Source organism: Danio rerio, chromosome 21 (assembly GCF_052040795.2).
Source record: "Danio rerio strain M-AB ecotype USA chromosome 21, GRCz13ab, whole genome shotgun sequence".
NCBI lineage: Eukaryota > Metazoa > Chordata > Actinopteri > Cypriniformes > Danionidae > Danio > Danio rerio.
The window spans coordinates 6,956,935-6,977,546 of NC_141041.1; the positions used below are offsets into that span (position 1 = coordinate 6,956,935).

The following is a 20,612-nucleotide window of genomic DNA, read 5'->3' on the forward strand; positions in this document are numbered from 1 at the left end:
GCTCAGATAAACTGCACAGTGACAAACATGAAGGAAGCAGATCTCATGTAACGTTTGTGAGAAATACTACAATAAGAACTTTACCAATGATTATTTGATGTATTTGTTGTGGAGATAATTCAAGCCAATAGGTGAGTCATACACAATGTCGTTACAAAGTTCACGCACACACAGCGCACACATTTAACTTTGCACTGTTTTTGCACGCAAATGTGACAGGATACAGGTTAATATCCACTGCTGTATGGATATCTGTTATGTTAATGTACAAAAAAAACCTGATTTATTGTCCACTAACATAGATTGAAGCGTCTTCTTTTATAATTGTACTGATCTGCAGCTGTGGGCATGAATTACAGTGATTTTAGTCTTTATAACAAACATGCGCTGTTTTAAAATCATGTTAAACTTGTAAAATTTATTCTTGATCATATTTGATGATGAACCATGATCACAGAGAGCTCAACACATCTTTTAATCCCGGTTGGTATTACTAGAGATACGGTATTACTCGACTGTCAATCAATTCGGTGGGCGGAGAAACCACACTCCTTTGTCACATTGTAGTCGGCCTAAAAATGGGAGGGGTTTGGATCCTATTTTAGCGTCAGGACATTAAAACAAGAGACTTATTGTCTTTTTATCACTCCAATATGACTGTGGACACACTATACTGACACACAGTTCTGTTTAAACAGCTTACAAAAGATGATTTTCATCTATAGGCGCCCTTTAGTCTTAATCTCTTATGCAAAGAAATGTTTCCAGAAGCTTCTTAGTGGAGCATGGATGGCTAATGAATAACTTATTTTGCTGTGCATGATTTTGTGCATTTCACTGGCTACACCTAAATGAGACTATAAGTTGGAGAGTATTTAGTTGCGGTTTCCCTCAAACTGATTTTTTTGTCAGTGAAGGTGAGAGATGTGACTTGTTGAACGAGTTTCCTGCTGCGACGGAGCTGCGTGAAGCTCATGCAAACAAGCAACTAAACATCCTGCTGATCAGAGTAAACATCCAGACTCCAGAGTGCGTCAGTTTCTCTCTCTGAGTGCAGATGTTTGCATTTCAACACACTCATACTCAAAAAGATGTCCTCACAGTTTTTACTGGAAAAAGAAAGCTTGAGCTCTGACAAGTCAGGACTTCTTTAGGGTCACGGGGTGTTTGTTGCAGATGCATATGCTGGTTTTCACAATCACACACACACACACACACACACACACACACACACACACACACACACACACACACACACACACACACACACACACACACACACACACACACACACACACACACACACACACTACATGAATAGACATGCATGCAGATGACGCACTTAACAGGATGATGCCAAAATAGCTCATGTTTAACATTCTCAAATAGAGATTTACTGCCGTTTTACTCCATATTTGAGAGATTTTTCAGCTTTAGCTATTCTTTCCATAATATATTATGTACTTTTTTACATTTTGGCATTATTATAAATATGCTTTAATATTTTTTATTATCATTATACTTATATTTTAGTTATTATATGGTTTTTTTTTTTATCATAACATTGAAGTCATTTATATTATATGTTAAATATAATATATTTATATATTTTAAATATATTATATTTTTGTCATTTTAGTTATGTAACGTCTCTATGTTTCTTGTTGTAGACTACAATATAATTATAAATAAAATATTATATAATATAATATAATATAAAATAATATCATATAATATCTTAAAAATTTATATATTATAATACAATCTAATATAATATATTGTAATATAAAATAATATCATATCATATACCATAATAAAAAATAATAAAAAATAATATAATATAATATAAAGTAATATAATAAAATATAATATAATATAATATAATATAATATAATATAATATAATATAATATAATATATGTTGTTGTTTATATTATATTATATTATATTATATTATATTATATTATATTATATTATATTATATTATATTATATTATATATAAACAAGTTATAAAGTTACATTTATATATTGTCTTTTATTAATCTCATAATTTAGACTCAAAATATTATTAAATAATATTTTAGTTATATTTTTATGTCATTCAACTAAAATAGTAAGACTTACATTATAAAGCAGTTCTAATATATTATATGTAAACTATATGCAAGCTTGCATAATATAATATACATTGCATTATGTTAGTATTATGAGCAAACAGATGGGTTGATTTTGGGTGCATCCATGAAATAAAAAGTGGGAAAGAAACATATTTACGTATTCAACGTAGTTAAAAATGTAAAAGAAGTCAATAAAACATAATTTGTTGAGGTTTTTAAAGTTTCTATTGCCAAGAAAATATTTGTAACAAAGTCCCTCATTATTAGCTCAATTTAATACATTATTTATAAACGTATAAATATAAACATGTTATATATCCAAAATGATTGTATATACGAGTACACTCCCATCACAAATATCTTTTTTTTTTTTATATATTTTTATTAGGATGCTTTATATTTATATTTATTTATATTATCATTGTGCATATGCATTAGATTTGTCTTTCTATTTCTAAAGATGTTTGATGACTAAAATATTCATTAATTTTCCTTCGGCTTAGTCTTTATTTCAGAGGTCGCCACAGCGGAATGAATCAGCAACTATTCCAGCAGATGTTTTACACAGCGGATGCCCTTCAGGCTGCAACCCTGTACGGGGAAACACCCAAACACACTCATACTCTCTCTCACACACACACAATGGACAATTTAGTCCATCTAATTCACCTATAGCGCATGTGTTTGGACTGTGGGGGAAACCAGAGCACTCGGAGGAAACCCACGCCAACAAGGGGAGAACATGCAAACTCCACACAGAAATGCCAATTGGCCAAGCTGGGAACCAGTGACCTTCTTGCTGTGAGGTGACTGAGCCACCGTGCAATCCCTGTGATTAAAATATTTTAGTAAATAATTCTGCTCAAATACACCAAAATATACGAGCTATATTCACTGAGAAATAGATAAAACATTAATTTTGGAAATGGGGTGAGCACTGTATAAGGTGCACACTCACTCTGAGCTTGTTAATGTGTTTTGAGAGTTAATGAGTGTGTAAACCAGCAGAAACACCAATAAACGCAGCCCTCACACACTCATGAGAGCGTAACTGTGGATACACAAGCAGCCAAAACCCAAACAAAACTCAGCTGAAACTCTGCAGTGCACATTCAGACAGCAATATACATCTGATTCATTATTTCTGACATGGAGATTTTAAACGATTAACAGTCATGTGGAAGAGACATCCCTCAGAGGACTTCAGCGTGGACAACATCAGATATTTCTCCAGACACAAAGGAGAGGTCGGTAAGCATTATCTTTCTCACATATTTATACCAGGACTTACTGAAGAGACCTAAAAATGTCATTCAGCGTGATCGTTTATTTGCAAATAATTTTGTCAGGCATATTTAGTAGAAGAATGACTTGATCAAACATTAAAAGGATTAATAATTATCTTTTAAAGGGCACCTATTATGCAAAAATCAAAGGGTTTGAACTCAGTAGTGTGTGATTATAACTAGCTTCTAAATGTAAAAATGCATTAATTTTATTTTTCATAATCATTTGAAAAAAAACATTTTGTCTGCAGAAACACTGATTGACATTCTCCCTTGTCAATCAGAGGGGGAAATTCCCGCCGATTAGTGACCATTTCTCCCTCATTAGCATAGGACATTAGTCTTATTTCTGAATCTGCCACTATGCTGACACACAGGCATTTGTAGCTCCGCCCTCTTTTGAAAAGAGCACAAACTATTTTGAATTTAAAGGGACAGTCACCAAAATGGCCCAATTAGAATCAAAGACTTGGAGTTGCAGATTCAAAGAGATATAAGGCATTATTTGTGGGGTATTTTGAGCTAAAACGTCACATATAGACACTCTGGGGACATCAGAGACTTATTATACATCTTGTAGAAAGGGGCATAATAGGTCACCTTTAAATGATTATACTCTACAGCTCTCCTTAAAACCACTAGGTTTTACCCATTTGTCAAAAGCACGTTTCTAATGATTTAATATAGAAATAAAATGTAGTTATTCTATGACAGCAAATCTATGCAAAAAGAAGCAAGCCGCAGGGTTTATGCACAGAGTAAACTAAACCGCAAGACAACAACAGACCTACACACGAGGAAACTGGGGCCCAATATATTGTCCATATTTTGCCTCCCTCCAGGTGAACTGCTGCGCTTTTTCTCCTGACTGTCAGCTTCTGCTCACCTGTTGTGATGCCGGCAAACTCTACCTATGGAAAACTAGCACCGCCAAACTCCTGGCCTCAGTCAGCGGACACACGGGTATAGAACTATCAGCCATTTAGCACAGGACTATCAGCCATTTAGCACAGGACTATCAGCCATTTAGCACAGGACTATCAGCCATTTAGCACAGGACTATCAGCCATTTAGAGCGGGTCTATCAGCCATTCATTTAGGGCGGGTCTATCAGTATTTAGGGCGGGACTAACAGCCATTTAGGGCGGGACTATCAGCCATTTGGCACAGGACTATCAGCCATTTAGGGCGGATCTGTCAGCCATTTAGGGCGGGTCTATCAGGCATTTAGGGTGGGCTATTGGGCATTCAGCACAGGACTATCAGCCATTTAGCACAGGACTATCAGCCATTTGGGGCAGGTCTATCAGCCATTTAGGGCGGGTCTATTAGTCATTTAGGGTGGGACTATCAGCCATTTAGGGCGGGTCTATCAGCCATTAGGGCGGGTCTATCAGGCATTTAGGGCGGGTCTATCAGGCATTTAGGGCGGGACTATCGGCCATGTAGCACAGGACTATCAGCCATTTAGGGCGGGTCTATCAGTATATAGAGCGGGACTTTCAGCCATTTAGGGCGGGACTATCAGGCATTTAGGGCGGGACTATCAGCCATGTAGCAGAGGACTATCAGCCATTTAGGACGGGACTATCAGCCGTTTAGGGCGGGACTATCGGCCGTTTAGGGCTGGACTATCAGCCATTTGGCACAGGACTATCAGCCATTTAGGGCGGATCTGTCAGCCATTTAGGGGGGGTCTATCAGGCATTTAGGCTGGGGCTATTGGGCATTCAGCACAGGACTATCAGCCATTTAGCACAGGACTATCAGCCATTTGGGGCAGGTCTATCAGCCATTTAGGGCGGGTCTATTAGTCATTTAGGGTGGGACTATCAGCCATTTAGGGCGGGTCTATCAGCCATTAGGGCGGGTCTATCAGGCATTTAGGGCGGGACTATCGGCCATGTAGCACAGGACTATCAGCCATTTAGGGCGGGTCTATCAGTATATAGAGCGGGACTTTCAGCCATTTAGGGTGGGACTATCAGGCATTTAGGGCGGGACTATCAGCCATGTAGCAGAGGACTATCAGCCATTTAGGACGGGACTATCAGCCGTTTAGGGCGGGACTATCAGCCGTTTAGGGCTGGACTATCAGCCATTTAGGGCAGGACTATCAGCCAATTAGGGCGGGTCTGTCAGGCATTTAGGGCAGGACTATCGGCCATTTAATGCGGGACTATCAGCCATTTAGGGCAGGACTATCAGCCATTTAGGGTGGAGCAATCGGCCAGATGTTTGAGACAGGGCCATCATTTTAGGCAAGTACTAAAAGTAGGCAATATATCTTTATCTTTCGTTTGTCTGTTGTTCTGCAGGTCCAGTGAAGTGCTGTGTTTTCTCCAGTGACGGTCGGCTGTTTGCGAGCGCGTCTCATGATTGCAGCGTCCGAATCTGGTGCAGCTCCAGCCTCAAATGCACACACACACTGACAGGTGTGAACACAGAAATACACACTGTGATGCATTGCATCATTCACAGCATCAGCAGTAACAAAAATATCATTTAAATTCACTATTATGCCCAAGAGTTCTGGCCCAGATTTGGCATAAAGCTGGCACAGCAGGCATTCATCCAGCGCTGGCATACAGCATGTGGGCCAAACATGACTCGGGTTTGGCAGAAGTGGCAAACAATACTTGGCCCAGATGTTAAATGTAGTATTTGGCCCAGATGTTAAAAACTGATATGTGGGCCATGACAGTTTGGCCCATCTTGACCCACATTTAAAATAGATTAAAACAATCAGGTTGCTTCCAGAAAAAGCATGCCCATAGCACCCCTAAAGTGCAATGATTTAAGGGTTTATCAGCTTCATTGTAGTCGTGACACACCAATATATCTGGCCCAGTTCAGCCTCAGTTATGGGTTATTAACTTGGCCTAGATATGGTCCATGTTTGGCCCTTGTCTGGAAGCCAAACTTAGTCCAGTCTTGTACCATATTCACTGCGGCATGTGGGCAAAGCAAAAGCTGATTGTGTGGGTCAGAGCTGGACCAGAGACATTTTGCTATGTGGGTACATTAATATACTGTATATATCATATTATACTATATTATGCACTGTATATTATATATTATACTATAACTGATCGGTAATATTTGTCCCAACATTGGGTCAGATATTGACAAACCCAACCGTTTGGTAATTTTAATTGAATTGAAAAAAATTAACCCCTGTGATGTTGGGTTGTGTATATTTGACTCAAAGTTAGGTTAACAACCCAGCATTTTTAGAGTGTATAGATTCAGATGACGTTTACTATAGTAACTGTTGTTGGCCTTCAGCTCACAGGCGCAGTGTGGAGACGGTGAGCTTCAGTCCGGACGGTCAGTGGCTGCTTTCGGGTGGATGGGACAACAGAGCCCTGATCTGGAGCATTCAGGTGAGACACAAATATTGGTCGACAATCTGTATCTTTACCCTGCTGAAAAATCCAGCTTAAACCAGCCTAGGCTGGTTGGCTGATTTAAGCTGGTCGACCAGGCTGGTTTTAGAGGGGTTTTGGCCATTTCCAGGCTGGTTTCCAGCCATTTCCAGCCTGGTCTTAGCTGGTCAGGCTGGGAGATGACCAGCTAACACCAGCTTGACCAGCCTAGCCAGGCTGGGAGCCCAGCCCAAACCAGCTATGTCCAGCTTAAACCAGGCTGGTCAAGCTGGTTTTAGTTGGATTTAGCTGGTCATTTTCCAGCCTGACCAGCTAAGACCAGGCTGGAAATGGCTGGAAACCAGGCTGGAAATGGCTGGAAACCAGCCTGGAAATGGCCAAAACCCCTCTAAAACCAGCCTGGTCAACCAGCTAAACCCAGCCAACCAGCCTAGGCTGGTTTAAGCTGGATTTTTCAGCAGGGTAATAAAAATAATTAACATTGTGTATACCTTAAAATGGCGGCAAGATGGCTCAGTGGTTAGCACTGTCACCTCACAGCAAGAGGGCCACTGGTTCGAATTCTGGCTGGGCCAGTTGGTATTTCTGTGCAGAGTTTGCATGTTTTCGCGGTGTTGATGTAGGTTTCCTCTGGGTGCTCTGGTTTCCCCCACAGTCCAAACACATGTGCTATAGGTGAATTGGATAAGCTAAATTGGCCGTAGTTTATGTGTGTGAATGTGAGTGTTTCCCAGTACTGGTTTATGGCTGGAAGGGCATCCGCTAGGTAAAACATAAGCTGGACTAGTTGACGGTTCATTCCACTGTGGCGACCCCTGATAATTAAAGGACTTAGTCGAAAGAAAACGAATGAATGATTGCTTTACTTGCAGTAATGAGTACATTTCCATCCTAAACCCCAAACATCGACTAAAGGCATGACCGTCAGCCTGTGTTGTGTGTAGTGACAGGTGTGTTTTCAGCGCAGTAATGTTGATGTGTGTGTGTGTTGTTTTCAGAGCGGTGCGCTGCTGGAGGAGCTGAAGGGTCATAATGCAGCTGTTCAGAGCAGCGTTTTCTCATCCGACTCGCAGTCTGTGGTATAGGAGATGGGATATCTCTGTGCTGAGTCTGTTTGTTTGGAGTCGTCATTTCTCCTCTTCTCCACAGGCAACGGGCTCCTGGGATCGAGCCGTGAGAGTCTGGAAGCTGCGGGATTGTCAAGCTGAGGCCGTGGTGTTGCAGGGGCACCTGGGAAATGTGGCGTGTCTCTGTTTTTCTGTCACTGGGATGCTGGTCAGTTTGCCAAAGCAGATTTTGTTTGATATTTGAATCGGGATAAACAGGATGTGCTTCTTTAATCATGCCTAAAGGGATAGTTCACCCCGAAATGTCAAAAATCACCCGAATTCCCGTCATCATTTGCTCATCATTCACACTCAGACAATTTTGCTTACCCAATTCACCTATAGCGCATGTGTTTGGACTGTGGAGGAAACCGGAGCACCTGGAGGAAACCCAAGCTAACACGGGGAGAACATGCAAACTCCACACAGAAATGCCAACTCTCCCAGCCGGGGCTTGAACCAGTGACCTTCTTGCTGTGAGGTGACAGCGCTACTCGCTGCGCCACCGTGTCATCGAATTAAAAAAACGAATGATGTAAATTCAGTTGTAAGATGATATTATTGGTGTTACTTTTGTCCTCTGATGTCCTCTGCCAGCGTTACTGGCTTTTGACCAGTAGTATCTATATGTGTACAGTGTAAAACCAACAGTCAACTTTATCAAATGAGTGTAGTTAACTCAAAATTGACTGAAAGTTAATTCTACAAATTTGATTAGTGTTTTGAACTCAAAGTTGAAGGTAATGAATTAATTAAATAACTCATTACTTCAACTTAAATGGAGTAAGTTCACAGTACTTGTATAGGTTAGTTTAGCTCAAATGGTAATTTGTAATGTTAATTCAGTCATGTTGATCCTGGACCATCATCATCATTTAAATACAGTGTAAATTCAATAATGTTGATCCTGGATCATCATCATCATTTAAATACAGTGTAAATTCAGTAATGTTGATCCTGGACCATCATCATCATTTAAATACAATGTAAATTCAGTAATGTTGATCCTGGACCATCATCATCATTTAAATACAGTGTAAATTCAGTAATGTTGATCCTGGATCATTATCATTTAAATACAATGTAAATTCAGTAATGTTGATCCTGGACCATCATCATCATTTAAATACAGTGTAAATTCAGTAATGTTGATCCTGGACCATCATCATCATTTAAATACAATGTAAATTCAGTAATGTTGATCCTGGACCATCATCATCATTTAAATACAGTGTAAATTCAGTAATGTTGATCCTGGATCATTATCATTTAAATACAATGTAAATTCAGTAATGTTGATCCTGGACCATCATCATCATTTAAATACAGTGTAAATTCAGTAATGTTGATCCTGGATCATTATCATTTAAATACAGTGTAATTTCTGTAATGTTGATCCTGGATCATTATCATTTAAATAGTGTAAATTCTGTATAGTTGATCCTGGACAACTTAAATGGAGTAAGTTCACAGTACTTGTATAGATTTTAACTCAAATGGTTTGTGGCAATCAGTTTCCTCAAATGGTTAACTCATTGGGTTTTACAGAACTCAAATTGCTTCGTTTACTCAAATGGATTAAGTTCACAGCACTCTTTAGGATTAGTTTTTGAACTTAAATGGTTTGTTGCAATTGGTATCCTCAAATGGTTTGAGTTATCTTAACTTATTGGGTTTTACAATGTGTGTGTTTTAGGCCTCAGGCTCATGGGACGGCACTGTGCGTGTTTGGCTGCCGGAACGTCACACGTGTCTGTTTGTATTGGGAGGCTGTGAGCGTGTTTGGGTCAGGAGTTTGGCCTTCTCCACTGATGGACGGGTTTTAGCATCTACTGCTGAAGGCGACATGGTAAACCAAACACACGTTGGGTTTTGTCTTCCCGTAGACATAATGATTTTATACTGTATATTCTATCCTCTTCCACTAAGCATTTTACAATATACTTGATTTGGTGTGATTTTTGAGCTGTTATACTCATAGGCACCAAAAATAGTTCTCACAGTCATAATTTAGGACCAGGGCGGGGCCAAGTCGAAGCACTCACTCTGATGCCCTGGGCTCTGTGATTGGTTGGGGAAATTCCAAACTTAACCAAAACATACCATCACAATAGGCTTAAGACTGGCAAGCAAAATCGGGACATTGTAACCTGCAGAATCTAGGAACTTTAAAAATAAATAATTAAATAACATAGTCTAAATTTAGTGGTATTACCTGTTGGGGGCAGTGTTAAGGGTAACTCATTACAAACCCTGCAAGTTCTGAAGGAGATGTCAAAACGTCAGCAAAGGTCAGAAAAAGTGATGTAAAAGTAACTGAAAAGTAATGTAAAGCATTACTTACCATAAAAAGTAACTAAGTAATGCAACTAGTTATTTTTTCAGGAAGTAACTCAATATTATAATGCATTATTTTTAAAAGTAACTTTCACCAACACTGCTTGTGGATACATTTGGTCCCTACGAAACTATGTACGGCAGGAACACATACACGTAAACATGGTTTACAGGGACACTCCATAAGCGTAATGTATTTTATACAGTAAAACTGCCTATTTAATGGACCTACCTCTCATACCCCTAAACCAAACACTTACAGGAATTTAATTTAATAGGAAAAAACTAGATCATCATACTCATGACAGGATACAACTTCTGGTCCAAATAAACCTGTACACACACTCTTATAATCATCCATACCATCTCAGAGGCAAAGTTTGATTTTGTTATATCCGTTTATCAGGTGAGGATCTGGGATATGAGCACTGGAGAGTGTCTAAAGAAGCTACAGGTAGGGATGCACTATCTTATTGGAACGTTCACATAATTGGATAATAAATACTTGCAAAATGTAAACATCAGCCCGATATGGAAAATTATGCTGATTATGAACCAGCAATAACTTGCCTGCCAGGTTCAGTTAAGGAATAAGCATTAATTGATTATTTTATCTTATTTAATGGTCTGACGGGAAATAAAAAACAAACCAGACACATGTTCATTAACTTTTCAAAACTGTACATTAAAAAGACATCCGCATCTGCCATACAGAGTTTAAAAACACTGGTGAAAATGCAGTATTAAGCATCTTTGACTGGTGATTATGGCATCATAGAGCTTCATGATGACGATAATGTTGACGTGTGTGTCTGTGCGCGTGTTTTAGGGTCATAAGGACTCAGCATATGGTTGTGTTTTCACCCCTAATGGAGAGCTTCTGACCACCGGCTCTGAGCAGCTCGATGAGGAAGAAGAGGAGGAAGAGAACACAACTGAAAAAGGGAGAACAAATCTAGAAGTGACACCTATGCTCTAGATGAGGCTAGTCTGTCATTTATCTGCTCCTGCTTATGAAACACAAAGACTCAGGACACATCTTGACTCCAGGGTGAGCGGGGGATTTTATTTTTCAGTGAAAAACAAAAGTACAGCTTTTTATGCCTTGACGGCGAACTTGCGAATGGAGTAGAGACGAGATTTCCTCTGCATCTTCTTAGTCATCAGGTTCTCTTCGTGTTTTGTGAGCTGACGACGGATGGCACGGGTCTTCTTGGGTCTCAGGTCCAAAGGCTTGTACTTCTTACCCTGAAAAGTTAAAAGAGCCCAGTTTACTTCAATTCTACAGCTTGGATATGATTCATTATGAAATCAGTTCCAAATACCAATTTTCCTGGATTAAACTTGATTTGAGGAACACAGAACATGCTTCAATCTTGACTTTATTTATTTGCTTAAATATTCCCAGACACAACCCGCATCACAATTTGTGCATTCAAAATTGGAATAACTCCAAGACTTTTAAATTGTTCCATCTGTATTTTAGCAATACTACTGAAACTAAAAATCAAACAAAAAGTTCTCAGAGGCGTCGGTGCTCATTGGGTAAGAGATTATCCGGAATAAACAGCAAAGGTAAGTCCAAGCCACTCAAAATTTGGAAAACATTTTAAAAAGTCTTTGACATGGCAATTCCTTAAAACCAAACCTCAGGAATAAGGAACAGCCATTTAGAACCTTTAAGGAATAGCCATGTCAATAAAGGCTTTCATATTTTTCCCCAAATTTTTTAGGCACCTTGGACACCTTGCTGTTTTCATAAACTAATTTAGCATATTTGTCTGACCAATATAATCCTTACAGATTTACTCCTTTGAAAACTCATGTAGTGGATTTTCCTTTCGCTACTGGTAAAGATTCAGAAAATAAAAATAAATAAAAACTTGTAAAATGTAAAAATTTGTAATATTTAAAAATAGAAATATTGTCCAACCACATTTAATTGAGAACAACAAAAAATATAAATAATATAAATTTATTTCTATTCAAAGAATGTGTAAAAAAAATACTGGTAATGGAAAATAATCAAGGTTTCTGCAGGTTTCACCAAGTTAAATTTAAGACTTTAGGACATTAAGACTATTATGAATGAAATTTTAAACTCATAAAAGGCTAAGGGGTAAGGAATTTTTCAAATGGCGCAGATGGAAACGATTTTTATTTTCCCTATCAAAAAATATATATAATAATTGAATACATTTAATAATACAATAATAAATAAATAAAATTAACTATTTTAGATTTCTTAGCAAAATATTTTAAATAGGGTGTAAAAAAGCCAGTTCTACTTGCATCCATATGCTTTTCTTCCAACATAAACTTTAAAAGAAAAATTTAACAATTATTAAGTGTAAAAACTATAATAAACTAAATGCATGCACAACAATCTGTCCAGGTCAGGGTCTTCAGCAGTAATTACATGGAGCACTTTTAAACAAATCATATTGTAAGGTAAAAATTATACCACTATGATAGTTAAAAATTACCCTTTTAAATACAAATGTGAAAGTTTGGAGATGGATTGTTGGTGATTGCATGGGTTTTGGCAGCATTACATAAACAAAGGAAAATAAAGACCCATTTAAAAAAAAAAAAAAAGAGATTGAAGACCTACAACACAATTCGGTGAATTATGATTGAGATTTAACACATTAAGCACCTGCAGAAACCCTGATAATGCTATTTTATTTTTAAAGATGAAAGGGTTTAATTGAGAATATAAGATATGTTGCATTGAGAGAATTTGTAAAAATTTTAACTTTTCTTTTGACAATTACTTGGAAAAAAAACCCCAGAAATATGAACATATCCTAATATAGAGAAACTCCAAATGTTGGTTTAAACAAGGCTGGTATAATGAAAACGAATCACTGTTGCAGCTAAAGTTAATACTGTTTTACATGTTTTAGTAACATCCCTTTTCAAAACAACTAGGCTCTCCACTCCAATAGAACTGAACTGCAGCTGAAGCCAATCAGATGACGGGATATAAATGTTCTGTCGGCTTCTCACAGAGGATCAAAATGTCTTTCAAGACTCCACTGTGAGAAGTCGTGTTTCTATAGCAAGAGATTTTCACACCGTCTCCACACGAGCAGGAGGAGTGCTGGGTGATCATCTTGCTGGAGACGCACTGATGTGCTGAGGAGTCACAGCTTTACAATTCATCACTGGATTCACATTATAGCAATGTTCATTACAGGTTCTCACTTGGTTAAAGGTCAAATTAAGCTAATTTATTAAGATAACAACCACATCTTCAAAAATTTCCAGTAACATAATGGGGTTCCAGATTATATTTGGATTGTCAATATGAAACCGTTTTCACCAGACTTCATAATTTATTTATTTTTTTTAAATGCACAAATAGTCCCCTCCAGTGACAAAAATCTATAGATTTGCAGATGATTGCGTCATCAGCATTAAACTGACCTTGTAAAACTTCCTCAAGTTCTCCTTCTGTGTCTGGTTGATGACTGTGAGGACTCTGGCGATGGACTTGCGGACAACACGGCTAAAAAGAGAACACAAAAGTTAGATCTGCATATTCAAGCGTGTCAATGAATGCAATGATTAATATAGGGCTGCGTGATACTGACAGAGACAGGTTGATTTTTCTTTATGATAATGAAAGTATTTTTCAGTTAAGGATTAGCTGGTTCAGGCTAGTCATGATTAAATGTAACACTAAATTAAGCGTCATTAATGAATGATTCTTTAAAACTATTCAAATAACTCAGGGAATAAGGAATTCATTTAGAAAATAGAAAGTTGATGACAATCTTTAAGATTTACTCAAATGATCATTAATATTATTATTAGGGCTGGGCAAAGATTAATGGCATCCAAAATAAAAAAAGTTCTCGTGATATATTGGTGTATTTATTATTTATGTAATGGAAAAACAAAACAATAATTACATAGATTAAAATGCATATGTAATTTGTATCTTATACATTTTATATCCAAACAAACACTCCAATATATCCATGAATGTGCGCATTCATGCAACCCACAAAAAAATAAACATTAGAGACTAAATTTATCATGTAGATAAATGTGCACAGTACATCCAGTCAAAACATATTTTGAAAGCGATAAAATTTAGCCCTGCACTAATTATTATTATTATAAATTTAGCTAAAGAAAAAGCATCCTCCACAAAAAGTTAAAATTCAACAATCGATATTTACATTATATATAAAAAGTTAATATTTTAATATTAATAATAATAACAAATCATGCGTCATAACTGAATTGTCATCTTAAACCTAAAATATGCACTAATAAGCTTTATGCAAGTTCTTTCAGACTATTTAAATGTAATTTTTTTTTTTTTTGCAACGCAAGAGACACAAATATCTGCTTGCACATTTACCAAGATAAATAATGGTAAATGTTCCTATGAAACCTGAGGCTCATATAAAACTGTTTAAGACAGGGCTGTCCAAAGTAAGTCCTGGAGGGCCGGTGTCCTGTTGACTTTAGCTCCAACTTGCTTTAACACACCTGCCTGGAAGTTTCTAGTATACCTAGTAAGAGCTTGATTAGCTTGTTCAGGAGTGTTTGATTAGGGTTGGAGCTAAACTCTCCAGTACACTGGCCCTCCAGGACCAAGTTTGGACACCCCTGGTTTAAGACAACTGGGTTCCTCACTATATTTAAAAAAAAAACTCCAGCTGAAGCCAATCAGATGATGGGATATAAACAATCTGTCGGCTCCTCACAGCGGATGAAAATGTCTTTCAAGACTCCACTGTGAGAAGTCTTGTTTCTTTAGCAACTATCTCCATACGAGCAGGAGGAGCGCTGGGTGATCATCTTGCTGGAGGCGAAAGGGAGGTGATGAGCATTATGAAAAACATGTACAATCCTGAAGTGATGCAGCATGTCTGGGGTGCGACCCCATTGAGGTCCACCTCACACCGAGCAATTTCAGCCATAATTTGAGAAACTTTGGAAAACCTACAAGATTGCTGATTGTCATTCGGTCGTATTAGGGCCTGTCCACAGTAACACGTTTACATCTAAAATACGTGTTTTTCTCCGTTTTAGCCTTCGGGGGTCCGTTCTTCGTAGTGGATTACTCAGTTAGCTGGATTTGATTATTGACGATTTGACATGATCCAGGATCGTTTCGTTCTTCAAAACTGATCTGAGAGTTGTCATAGCAACAGTTTTGCTAGCTCAAACCCGGTTGGAAGCAGGTTTAATTCATATAAACAGGATTAGAATGGCTCATTTCAAGCAAAGATAATACAGAAAGTATGTACCAAACTCTGATATTTTCTTACATTAGTAGTTATATACACTTGGGAAAATACTATTTTTTTAAACTATATAAAAGTTATAGTTATTATTAAAATAAATGAAGTTATATATTAATAAAACTTATGCAATCTGCAGCCCCGAAATGAAAGTACAAAGACTGCCACCTGGTGGTGCAAAGAGAAAACTTTGATTTTCTAAACATCCAGTTATTCTTTACACTGATAAAAAAAATTGCTACTCTAATACTACTATGGGTACTATATTAAGGAAAATCTGCTCTAACTGTATAACTAAAACTGCTCCCGACTCAAAGGGCCAATCATGCAGCCCATAACAAGGTGTAAAGTTATTGCGTTAATATTTAACAAACCATTTACAATAGATTTTCTGTAATTTTGCTCACATGGATAATTGAATATTAATCAGATGATGTCATTACGCTGCTGTGCCGTCAGCCAATCGTTGCATTACTGATCATAATTGAAGATCGATAGATGTCCTTCACAACACACGCAGCAATCTCAGATCAGTTTATCCAGACGTTTTAATCAGATTCACAAACTTGTTTGAAGAACCAAATTAGCGAGAGATCAGAAATCAAGATTAAAAGATCCAGAATCTGCCAAATCATCTTGGATCATTTAAGCTAAGTTACGAAGAACAGACCCCAGGCCACACTGAGATAGTGTTGGGCAACAAATAATTTTATAAGCACTCTTCAAAGTAGGCCAATAGGACAATGCCATTATCAAGTCACCATGTGAACTGATAATTATGCTTTTTTAGTCATTTAACCTATTCAGATATAGTTGGGTACAGCAGTTGTTTTGGATTCAGCCATGTAAATGAATTGTCAGCTTGTACAGGTCTAGATTGGTTTTATTCAGGTGGCACGGTTTATTCAGAGCTTTTGTCTGCTACACTATTTTCTGTTCGCTTTTGCAAACTTCATGCTGTGTCAAGGCCTATTCACACAAAGCATCAGCTGGAAAAAATGGTTCTGAATGTAATCCCGACAAGAGAATGTGAGCGATGCTATTCTTTTAACACTGACTTTTAGAACGATCTTTATCATGCTTGGAGTAAACAGGCCTTTACAACATCTCCACCTCACCATCAGTCTTGTAAAAGGCCTGTCAGTTTTCCTAGACATTTTGCTGTGATGCTTTATAGAGCCAGAAATTAAACATCATACGAAAATTATGCAGGCTAAAGCATCTTGGATCCTAACGCATGCAGAGTACAGGGACGAAAAGAGTTTTCAGCCTTTTCGAAGAACATTTGGAAAATGATAGCGATGAAAACATTTCAAAATGAATCAGTTGACATCTTATGCGGAGTTCAGACTGCATCATTTTAGCCCAGATTTTGACTCACCGACAAATACCTGAAATCACAGGCTAATCTGTGCTTGTGCAAGTGAGTGACAATAATTACTCAAAATAACTATTAATGACGCGATCTGAGAGAATCGCCTACAAGTCACCGATGCCTGTGAGATATTTGACGTGCTAAATATCTGGAGCTGTCGGCGATTCAAATCATGCCGTGTGAATTGAGTTTGGACTGAAAATAACATCAGCGATCACCAACAGCCAATGAGAGAGCAGCTTTCACTTGTGTGTGTGTGTGTGTACCTGCAGGAGGCTAGGGGAGAAGTTTAAAGCGCTCATTTTCGGTTTATTTAGACGCAAGAAATGGACGAAAAACTAGTGGAGGTTTGACAGGAGCACCCAGTTCTGTCGGGAAAGGTATGGCTAAGTCGAGGAGACATGGCTAATTCCCTTCAAACCCAGGTGGGCAAATATGTACATTTTCTACCCCATTAAAGGCTTCTTGTTTGTTATGTAGTTAATAACAAAAGATAAACTCCGTGTTTTTAGTTGTAATGAGTAGTTAAGACGAAGTTGTTGGCGATTCTTCCTATTGTAAAGTCATGCAATGTGAAAGCCCCTGTCGCCGATCCATCTTGCAGTGTAAACAAAAAAGCGACAAATCGCAAGCCCAGATAGTCAAGCAGTGTGAAAACATCCGACACGACTACTTTGAAAATCATGCAGTCTGAACTTGGCATTAGTAGTAGACATGAGCCTGATTCAAGTCTACCTCCATCACTCACATTTTTGAGAGCTTGGAAGCAGCTCCACCGGTAACCTTGGCAACGCGGAGCTGGGAAAGTTCCACCTTCAGATCATCCAGCTGTTTCAGCAGCTCCTCCTTTTTCTTTCCGCGAAGGTCTCTGGCCTTGATCTTTGCCTAAAACACAAATTACTCATTAACATTCACGCACAAACTAAACATTTTAATGCTAATGTAAAATTACGTACTCAGAATTTATTTGTACAAAGTATTAAAAAGAACAAGTTTATTTAGTTCATATCAGTGTTGGGTTACTTCAAAAAATACATCATTAAATTTGTATTTAAACTAAATTTTTACTGTGTCTGAAAAGTAACTCAGTCACTCAACTAAAACAACTTGACTTAAAATTCAGCGCATTACATATAAATCTCAATACCATATAAATGATGGAAAATAAACTCAACTTACAGCCAAACAGGTCATTTAAGCAGTATTAAAAATGGTAACACCTTAAGAATAATAAACATGTAACAAAATATGCAAAGTCAATGACAATATTCATACAAATTTTCATTGAGTGTTTCTCAAGACTTCATCCATTCATAATTCTGCTTCTCTTGATTGATTTATCCAGAACTGTTTCCTTTATACATTAACACAAGTACATTACAATGAACTAATTAAATTACCTGGAAACTAAAAGTAGTCCCTTACTTCACTTTTTCTACCTAAAAGTAATCTAATTACAGTAATTACACCCAACACTGGTGTGTGTTCGTATATAGATAGGAGACACAAACATAAGCACAGACGTACCAAACTAAACTTATGCTTTTGACATTTGCACAGTGAATACACAACGACTGTTACATAAATATCACTAATGTGTTAGATAAATATCACTAATGTCGATAGTTTGGAGACGCATGTCAGCTCAAAGCGATCAAACAAACGTGTTTTACAAGATTTAATTTACGTCCAACTGCTTTTAACAACTGAAAGCCAAAGTGTGGAAATCCAGATCGATAATTTCATTTTTGAGTATTTAGAAACGCAATTTAAAGCTGCTCCAAATCATATGCTAGGCTAAACAGGCTAACCCGTCTGAACAGCTTCAGGAGGCCACCCAATGCATCGCCTCATCACTCAAAAAACAATTTATTTTAAAATCATCGATTGAAATACTGGACTCAAAGTCAAGCGTTCAATTTAAAGTTTCTATAAAACCTGCTCTCGTTGTGATTTAACACGTATTTTCGACAAGATTGGTTAAGATTGTTCGGTTTCAGCAAAACCCTCACCATTTTTCTCGATGGCTGCCACAAGAAAGGAAGTTGCAGCGGTCACGTGGGAAAATCTGCCGGGTTACGGGAGAAACTAAACGAGTGCGGGAGGGATGATGGAGCGTTCCATTCTCCTCTTAAATGGGGCGATTGATGACAATAATTGATTTCAGAATTTTATTTAAATCTATAAAACATGTAAACTGCTTTAAAGCTCTTACTTTGTCAACTTATATGGATTGACTCCCCTAAATGTATTTTAATTTGTATTAGTATGATTGAATGTATTATTTATGGTGTTATTATTATTTTTTACTATTTTGTTTATTTTTTTGCTGCTTGGATATAATGTTATATGTGTTTACCAATGGAAATTGAAAATGCCTGTTTGTTATTTGAAGGATTAATAAAATGTTTGTTGCTCAAACATCTCACATAGCAAAATGTCTCTGGCCCACACAATCAGCTTTTGCTTGGCCCACATGCCACAGTAATTTACAGTACATGATTGGACCAAGTCTGGGTTCCATACAAGGGCCAAACATGGACCATATCTGGGCCAAGTTTCATCCAAGTTAATTACATAACTGGGCCAGATTTGTTGGTGTGTCATGACTGCAATGAATGTTTCTTTACTCAAAAATTATTTAAATGCATTTTAAAAGTGGGTCAACATAGGCCAAACTTATGTGGCCCACATATACACTTTTAACATCTGGGCCAAATATTACATTTGATCTGGCCCAAGTCTTAAAGATAGTGCCACCTCTGCCAAACCTCTGCCAAATACATGCTGTATGCCAGTGGTTCTCAAACTGTGGTACGTGTACCACTGGCATGCACTAAATTCCAGGGGTTTCATTACCACGACGTAAAATGGGCGTGGCTCGGTCGGTGTTTGGGAAACGCCCCCTTAAAAAAAAAAACAATACTGAGAGGTCACCGATCATGCGCAGTACAGGTTCTTTTTTAGCGCGGTCATTTCAAACAGGATGATTATGGATAAAGAACCTACCGCGGTGGATAACGAAGGAAAAAACAATCATACAGGTTATTTTTTTGTTGTTATAATGTTATATTTTAAAGATTTCATTAGCAAGAACAGCTGACCTAGTTTTAATCCGTTTTACTCCGTTTTACTGTCTCTGGGCTTTTGTACTTCCATTTTAAACCAAATAATAATGGTTGTGGTAAGATTAACCGTGTTTTTGTAGTTTAAAATATGGTATTCAGTCATGTTTAAACAAATAAATACCACATTTTCTGTAATAAATCGTGGTTAATTTTTCTTTCTCGATCTTAGTTAATTAACATAACTCATATTTATTTTCTATTTTTATTTAAAGTCATCATACACAAAACACCTGGGATCAGGACAGGTATCTGATGTCAACTAATATAAAAGTGATCATACATGTAACCCCTGGGATCAGGACAGGTATCTGATGTTACTGTATATAAAAGTGATCATACATGAAACCCCTGAGATCAGGACAGGTATCTGATGTTAATGTATATAATATAAAATTGATCATACATGAAACACCTGGGATCAGGACAGGTATCTGATGTTAATGTATATAATATAAAAGTGATCATACATGAAACCCCTGGGATCAGGACAGGTATCTGATGTTAATGTATATAATATAAAAGTGATCATACATGAAACCCCTGAGATTAGGACAGGTATTTGATGTTACTGTATATAAAAGTGATCATACATGAAACCCCTGGGATC

The 20,612-nt window shown here is 37.5% G+C and overlaps 2 protein-coding genes across 5 annotated transcripts; one reads left to right on the forward strand and one right to left on the reverse strand.

Moving 5' to 3' along the window:
• The first annotated feature begins 3,160 nt into the window (after positions 1-3,160).
• On the forward strand, positions 3,161-11,595 carry wdr38 (WD repeat domain 38). Of its 4 annotated transcripts, none has more exons than XR_015519584.1 (9): positions 3,161-3,364; positions 4,246-4,366; positions 5,722-5,838; positions 6,692-6,789; positions 7,791-7,871; positions 7,942-8,067; positions 9,595-9,852; positions 9,902-10,689; positions 11,065-11,490. XR_015519584.1 is itself a non-coding variant. In NM_001442186.1 (9 exon segments), coding segments are annotated over 9 exon segments (966 nt in total). In that variant the 5' UTR covers positions 3,185-3,292; the 3' UTR covers positions 11,215-11,595.
• rpl35 (ribosomal protein L35) lies at positions 11,283-18,986 on the reverse strand. The gene is given in 4 exon segments (NM_173233.2): positions 11,283-11,483; positions 13,668-13,749; positions 17,626-17,762; positions 18,890-18,986. Coding segments are annotated over 4 exon segments (372 nt in total). The 5' UTR covers positions 18,893-18,986; the 3' UTR covers positions 11,283-11,333.
• Between the last annotated feature and the right edge of the window lie 1,626 nt (positions 18,987-20,612).